The sequence below is a fragment of the Coenobita brevimanus genome, chromosome 109 (assembly GCF_032717465.1).
Source record: "Coenobita brevimanus isolate Jiangsu-jjx chromosome 109, ASM3271746v2, whole genome shotgun sequence".
NCBI lineage: Eukaryota > Metazoa > Arthropoda > Malacostraca > Decapoda > Coenobitidae > Coenobita > Coenobita brevimanus.
Genome location: NC_137062.1, coordinates 35,352,691 through 35,360,794, shown reverse-complemented (window position 1 = coordinate 35,360,794; position 8,104 = coordinate 35,352,691). Strand labels below are relative to the sequence as shown.

The 8,104-nt window shown below is 39.9% G+C and overlaps 1 protein-coding gene across 2 annotated transcripts; it reads left to right on the top strand.

The window, feature by feature from the left end:
• Nucleotides 1–1,761: 1,761 nt before the first annotated feature.
• LOC145417145 (splicing regulator SDE2) lies at nt 1,762–7,753 on the top strand. 2 transcript variants are annotated; one of them, XM_080285922.1, is made up of 7 exons: nt 1,762–1,881; nt 2,705–2,825; nt 3,595–3,736; nt 4,225–4,309; nt 4,985–5,154; nt 5,484–5,583; nt 6,544–7,753. In XM_080285922.1, exons 2-7 carry the CDS (start codon nt 2,721–2,723, stop codon nt 6,881–6,883), a joined length of 942 nt encoding a protein of 313 aa, XP_080142048.1. In that variant the 5' UTR covers nt 1,762–1,881; nt 2,705–2,720; the 3' UTR covers nt 6,884–7,753. The 2 variants fall into 2 exon arrangements, with proteins under 2 accessions (XP_080142048.1, XP_080142049.1); XM_080285923.1 differs by lacking the exon at nt 1,762–1,881 and having other exon boundaries at nt 2,620–2,825.
• Nucleotides 7,754–8,104: the final 351 nt, after the last annotated feature.

Sequence of the window (8,104 nt, the reverse complement as noted above, 5' to 3'; positions counted from 1 at the left end):
AGAAAAAGGTGATAAGTATCTGATGCCACTTCAGTTAGAGTCTTTTGTGTAACGAGTTGTGTCCATCCGTCGTCGGAATCAAGGGGTTAACCTTTTTTTTTATGTGTCATGCGCCAGGTGTCGAATGTGCACTTTTATAGGATCTCAGTCGGACTAGGAGCTGTATGACGCAGGACGAGGAAGTCAGTATTTTCACTGAGAATCGGGAGTATGATCTTAGTTTTTTGCACTTTGACTCTGCTCCTGTCGACGGTTCTCTGTGACTATTTTTCTTTAACGAGAAATATATTTTTCCTTGCACTGCAGATACCCAATTATGTACATTTTGTAAAGTGTCGCTGTTTAGCATCAAGGGTCCAATGGCATAACATTATAATAATATTTGTTGCTGTTACTCATTAAGACTTGCCTAAGGTACAACTGCAGCTTTTTCATATGGCCTGAGTGCAGTCATTCTCTCTTTTGTCTAAGACGAGCAATAAATACTTCTTTTCTTTTTGTAAATAAAAGTTTAATAACCTTATTTTTCCATATTTCACATACTCTTTCATCCTGCTAGTTACAAATCTCACTTCTCATGAGATATCCTGTATCTTAATGGAATGTACTTTGTAATGGATTACTTACATTCACAGATATTATAAAGAAGCGTAATCACAGAGCCACATATGGCCGTTGTCCTGTTATATTTGTTAATATACATTTTCATATGAACATTTTAGTATCAGTACAATCCTTCAGTTGAGATGCATTGTATAACATTAAGATTTTGGGATGACTTTGAAATGAAGGTATGATATAAGAAACTTGCCATGGGGTAGATACTGTATCCTTATTATGTGTTAATCATATTTCCTCTTATTTAATGTGGAGGCAGAATCCAGAGAGGAAAAGAACACATTGTAGAAGCATCAACAGTGTCAGGTGATGCTGACCACCCATGCATTGCCAAATCATTCAGTCCTTCAATATTTTTTACTCCATCTCACAGGAAAATGGCCTCCATACTACATGGTTTAGTTGACCAAGCCATGTTTAAAACCCGTAACATTGTACCCAAAGTGCAGCGTAAAAATGGGCAGTATTATACAGTCCTGGGCCCCCTTTTGAGCCCAGGACTGTCTGAAGTATTGTTGAATGTGAGGAGTGGGATGGAAGGTGAAACTATGAGAACTGGCCAGTATTTTTCATAGCACAATGCACAAAGAACAACCTGTCAGTCTACATGGCAACAAAAGGCTTGTTTCAATTTCCTCTAGTCTGGTGGCAGATCCAGATCTTAAGTGAGTTGGAAATGGTTCTGTGCTTCAATGTCACCTATAGTGGTAGGTGTTTGGCCAATGAATGACAGCAGAACATAATGAAGTACAGGGTTTCAGTGGAGAAAGGTTACATTCAGATAAGGTAGAGTGTATTTTAGTGACTGATTGGGTCACATGCATAATGTCTTAGGTGGCAAAACCAAGGGATGTTCGTGTTACACATGGCTCAAAAAACCAGACCCATTCTGCCACAACCTAGTTTGTTCATTCATATTTATATTTCACCCTATCTTTAGGTGGAAAAAAAAAATCTGGATGATAATTTTTATATGCAGTACAATCTATATTTTATACGTTTTATATCTGTTTAATAATTGTATGCATGGTGATAAATAATGATGGGGAAAAGACTACAAGGGGATCTTTGCTTTTTATGACGGGGAATCTGGGAGACGGGGAAGTGTTTGTTTTGTTTTGTTTCTGTGCCAGTGACGTTCGTGGCTCATCGTTGGGGCCATTTTATCACCTCTAGTCAAGGAAACCTCTTTTTAAGCTGCTAGACGAGCTCATAAGGACTCCACATCGTTTCCCAGCCTTATTGCAATACCAGGAAACACCCGTAAGTAAATAAGTTGCCTATATCGTGTGAGGACTGAGTCAAAACCCTCCAATTTCCTGCTCGATAATTTTCACTGGCTCGTTTTTTATAGAAAGTGCTCCTGTAAAGTTGCTTATTGAGTATACAACACACCATAATGCATATTACAAGGTTTCAGGCCATGTAAATCAACATTTTTTTTTAAAGTACAGCTGCAAACCTTACAAGAAAAAAAGACTGAAGTAGAGTTAATGGTTTCCGTGTTAAGATGATTGCCGCATCATAAAACGTTCTGGTTGATTTTGATGGTTTTAAGGTTATTAGATGGATATTACACAACCCAAACCCAGCAAGACAACTGTGAAAGCAACATTTTTCCTTTGCTTTTGCGTATGTTATGGGCCGACGGTGTCAAGGTTAGGGCAGCAGTGTATGGCTTTCATGGTTCGGGTAGGTTAAGTAGGATCCTCTAAGGACTAATGTACAGGATAATGGCTCCTGTGTTACAAAATACAGGGAGTACCACCAACACGTGCAGCGCAAGCAATCCAAGTGATCACCTGTCGTACTCAACACTCTCTCTGGCAGCCTGGTAAACTAGTCTGATGGCTGTGGGAATTTCAAGTGTCCTCACATAATTTTGCCTGGATTAAGATAGGTGTTGGTCCATCTGATGCCGGAAAATTGGTGTTGTACCTGTAGTTGCGATGCCAGGCTCATCTGGACATGAATCTGGTGTACTGCAGGGTGAAGCTATCCCCCTGCAATCCACCATCCTCCATTTTGGGGAATGTGGAGGTTATTATTATTATTATTATTATTATTATTACTATTATTATTGCAGAATTCGCTCAGCAGCCATGATTGTGATTGAATCCTACGTGTGTGGGTCGCGGCGGTCTTGGTGCATCCCACAGGCAGACATGACGGCAGCAGCACTCCTGGACGCCCTGGCACAGAGAGAGGTAAGTTATAATTGTAGTTATTGCACCGTAACTTAGCTCAGGTACAGTATTTGTCTGTTTGCAGCATATATCTTGTATGTACATATAGTGGTATTGTCCTTTTACCTTAACTTGGCCCAGACTTTCTTTCCTTTTGCAGTTTATTTTATTTAGCAGTTCAAATCCAACTGTTACAGATTTTTTGTGAATGGAGAACGCCTGTAGTTGAGTATATGGAAGGTTATTGTTATTATTATTATTATTATTATTATTTTTGCTTTTCCTTCCTCTGTTTCTCTTTTGGGAAAAAAAATAAAAAACTCTGGCAGACCATCCTCATTAGTTGAACCCATTGAATCTGATGACTTTTTTTTTTTTTTTTTGTACCATTTAACAATTTAATTCAGTTTGGGAGAGACTTTTTTTATATTGAGAATGTAATGGAAGGCTGTATTTAACCCCAAAAGTTCAAAAAATCTCGTAATGAATCAAATTATTGTCTCGGGAAATGTAAGATAAAAGTTACATTATTGGGAATGTTGTGTAGGAGAGAGACAGGTTAGAGCTTGAATTCCTTATTTTCTCAAGCATTTCAGGCCTCACAGAACCCATCTTCAGGGAGGTTCTATGTATCCTGAAGTGGTAGAGAAAAGAGAGAAATAATGATGAGTTCTGTGTAGACCAAAATGTTAGAGAAAAAAGTATTCAGACTCTAACCTGTCTCTCTCCCTCACCTGACATTTCCACTTCTCGCAATGGTCGACAGCTACATCATTCTCTGTGTGTACAGGGTTGTGGTGATGATGTGGTGCTGCAGTGTGAGGGGCGGGTGTTGGCGCCATCCGACCCCATACCAGGGGCTGCAACAGTAATCGCTACACTGAGGCTTTGTGGGGGCAAGGGTGGATTTGGCTCCATGCTGCGTGCCATTGGTGAGACGGTGCTAAGTTCTGTGCCATTTAGACATAATAGCATTTCACCTTCAGTTGAATCAGCTGCATTTCAGTTTTATGAGTACAGTTTTCATACAGTTCAGCCACATAGCATCTTTCTGCCTCATATACATTCATTTCTTTTATTCTTTACTTAAAAACCACAGCCATCTTCTTTATCCCCCAAAAGGAGGAGGATTGATTGCACGAAAAGAGCATACATTGGTCTGCAGTCTATCTCTATCTATCTATTGCCAGACGCCTCAATCCCGTTTGGGGTGGTCTGCAGTCCACTTCATTTAATTGGTTTTTATTCTTTTTTTGTCTTTTACTTACAAAGCCAGATAGCTTCACTGCCTCCTTTCTATCTCCCAAAAGGAGGATGGTGGACTGTAGAAGAGTTACATCAGCCTTCAGTCCACGTCATTCAAATTCAAAGGTGCCTAAGGACACAGTAACAACAACAACCAATAATAATGTTTTTTCAGGTGCCCAGATTGAGAAGACAACCAACCGTGAGGCATGCCGGGACCTGAGTGGCCGTCGCCTGAGAGACATCAATGAGGAGAAAAGGTAATTACATACTATTTCAGTTGTACATGCTCAGTAAATATATGGTACTTCTTGTAACAGTGTACCAAGTGCCAGAAATGCAAAAATGGAAGGCATAGATAAATTTGTGACTTTGTAAATGCAGTAACTTTGGAACTAGGTAATGTTTTTAATGATCTTTCAGTTTGTAGCTTAAGATTTATACTGACTGACGAAGAGAGTGTATGTGAGTGAGGTGGAGGGGGGAAGAGGGAGGGGGAGGCCGAGGATGAGATGGAGGGATGGGGTGGAGAGGTATATGAGAGAGGGGGGTGTGAGTTGGGAGCAGGGCAGTGAAATGGCGGGGGACAGGGCGACTTGGAGGCGATTTGTTTGTGGCCACCCCAAACGGGATTGAGGCGTCTGGCAATAGATAGATAGATAGATTTTATGCCACACTACCCTGGCAGTCTACCTTCCTCAAGTAAACATAATAAAGACATTGAAAGCTAAATTACTTCTCAGTACAGGTTTATTAGTTGTATGTCACACTGTTTTGAGAATAAACACCAGCCCTTAAAAGAAAATACTCATACTTATTCTGTGTACTTGTTATCGTGCAATTTCGTTACCACTTAGTAGGCTTGGTAACAATTATGCGCGATAACCGTGGGATCACTGTGTATGGCCTTTGATCAGAGCTAATTGTATTTACAGATTAAAGGACTTCATCAGTAAAAAAGCAGAGAGGGAAAGGGAGATACAGGAACGAAGACGTCAGAAGTTTGAACAGCTGAAGAGTACCCCAAAACACATTTTCCAAGATGAATCGTATTACCAGCAGAGAGAAGTACGAGAGAAGAACTTGTACGATTCACTTGATAAAGGTAGGTTCTGTGTGCTTGATTTGTAGGACATAAAGTTATATAGATTAGATATTTTCCCAGATGAATTGAATTACGTGGAGAAATGCAAGAGTGACATTCATTCAATTATCAATCATCATCCAATCCTACGTTGCTCCATGAGGAGCGTAGGAGCCCGGCAAGAGTAACACATCTTCATATTCAGTTTTAAGACTTACCCTCATATTTCCCTGTTCAGATCAGCTCTTGTATTGCTGCTATGGGGGATTTAGTTGCAGTGATGTGGAATCCTGTGGTATTTGATTTATAGAATTCATGCCGTTGTATTAAATAACTTGTTTATATTTCAGCTTTTGGCAGCAGTGATGGGAGTGGACCCTCTGGTGTGAAGAGAAGCTGTCCAGACACAAAAGAAACAGCCGTGAAAGCCAAGAAGGGCAGGTTCATAGAGTGAGTAGACATTCTTACCTTCACGTACATTTAATTCATATACAATATTACCAATCACATATAAGCAACGTTGGGTCTGGTTAGTACTTGGATGGGTGACCGCCTGGGAACACCAGATGCTGTTGGCATCCCTACGTGTCAAGTGGGGTTGGTGAAGGATTAGTGCCCCTCCCTGTAAAACAATTAACTCTAAGCCCTTGGCCACCCCGTTTGGGATACATGGCGTCTGGCAATGAATGAATGATGTATATATAGTACTGTAAATTTAAAGGTACAGATAGACATTAATTGTTTCCCAGAGATTTACAAATACATGGCAGAAAAACTGAACCCTCTGAAGCCCACACTGTACCACTTGTACTCTGACTTGGCATAAATTTGTCATCTCACCATCATGAATGCTGAGCTGTAACAAGAAACTAACACTGGAAAATGGTTCTAGTCATGAAGAAGTGCAATGGAAGGGATGTACAGTAGAGCAGTAGTACAGTATTTTCATCCATCATTTGGGTACATGACGTAAGCCACAAAAGGACGAAAATCACGGCCAACATAAAAGAAAAACAGTATAGTTGCAATAGGGTTTTCATTGTTTCACCAGTTGTGCATTTTCTTCAGATGGAACTGGGAAGATGGTTGTGTTTCAGAGTGTACAGAGATTTCATGAATTTTCAGACTTGTTGAGGAGCGAGGGAGTTTGGTCATATGCCTTTTTATTCAAACTGTCACTACCCAGATGGACAAACTCTTCAGTCTCGATCTCTTGCCTTTGTCTCTTCCCTTTCTGTTCCGTATACTATAATGTACCCAGTTGTTATTTGAATTTTCACATTTTCACATATTTTTTGGATGTAGCTACTGTAATTTTGGCTGTGTTCATATTTATTTGGGAACTGTTTAGATAGGACTCTGTAGTGTTCGTATTCTGGTAGCTGCAATTAATTCATTTACATTCAACAGTGACCTGGATGAGTCGAGTGATGATGATAGTGATGGTGATGATGGTGCAGCCGTGGCAGTGGCAAAAGAAGGCAGCAGTGAGGATGAGGAGGGAGCGGTGGCAGTAGCAAGGGAAGGAAGCAGCAGCAGCAGCAGCAGTGACAGTGATGAGAACAGTACACCAATAGCAAGTGAAGACAAAAATGGTGCCAAGAATAATGACAACTTGATAAATGGTGCCAAGAATGCTGACAGCTTGAAAAATGGTGCCAAAAACGACATGAAAAATGGCCAGTGTTCTACAGACGAGGAGGAAGGTGGTTCATCAAAAGAGAACAGTCCAGTAGGAAGTGCCACCTGAAGTTGATACTTGGTTGTTGTACAGTATCTTCATAAGTTTTGCAGCACTGTAGTTTAGTGTGTATTAATTCCTTCACTGTATTGTATATTTTTTACTCAGTCTAGCTGATGCAAGACAAGTTTTATTTTGATCAGGACGTATCCCATTTACTTGTATCGTTTATTCATACGTATCATTTATAAAGTCTCCAATATCTCTTTTACTTGTATTGTTTGTTCATACATATCATTTATAGTCTCCAACTTGCTTGTATGCATCGACCTTGGTCACTTAATGCCGGCTTTCCACGCTTCTGTATCCCTAGCAGCCTCCCTGTTCAGTCCCTTATCCCTGAGGTCACACTGTGTGACCTAGTACTGATTGATAATAAAGGGATAACAGTGGTAAAAAAGTAAGTATTGATTATATATTTAATTTGCTTTTGACACATGACTGGGACATCTTTTGTGTTAAAATGATCATCAGTTGAGTGGAATACATCATTGGCAATAGTTGAAGTTGCCTTTTCTTTTCACTCTTTAAATGGCATAACTCCCTTACTATTAGTGAGAAAGTTATTATCATGATTTGAGAAGAAAGCTGTGGTAGAATGTGACTGCTGTACTTACTTTTGACATTCTGTGATTTGGGAAAGATAACAGTGCTTACCTAAGTACAGCAAGTCTTTGTATACGGCATCTTTTTTTTGATATTCTACTTTGCTACCAAATCCACTGTAATTTGGTTATCTGAAGCATTATTTAGAGGTAAGGGTCAATCAAGGCACCATTTAGAGAAAAATAAAGGCCCTTGCCTCTGAATGGTGCTTTGACCAATTTGTCAGGCATACTGGCTACAACACCTCTGTAATTTGTAGGAAACTGTCAAGCAGAGAACCATTGTTACTAATAAAGTTGGTTTGTGAGATTCCCTTAATTTACACCACTACTTGTATGGAAAACATAATATTTTAGAACACATCCCAGACTTATAACAAGGAATACCTTTGTAGATTTCTCTTAACCAGACTTATATAGTTAAACCACTCAGGTCTGTAGCAGCAGAATGGCTAATGATGGTTACAGAATAATGGGTGTCTGATTGCATTTGGTGGTTTGACACAAGAGGCTTGGACTCGTATTCTTGTCAGTCATGTAGCCCCCTGAACACCACGTCCTCAGCAAGTAAAGGACTCTGATTGCTGTGATTATCAGAACATGGCTCGTATGACCTAAGGGAATA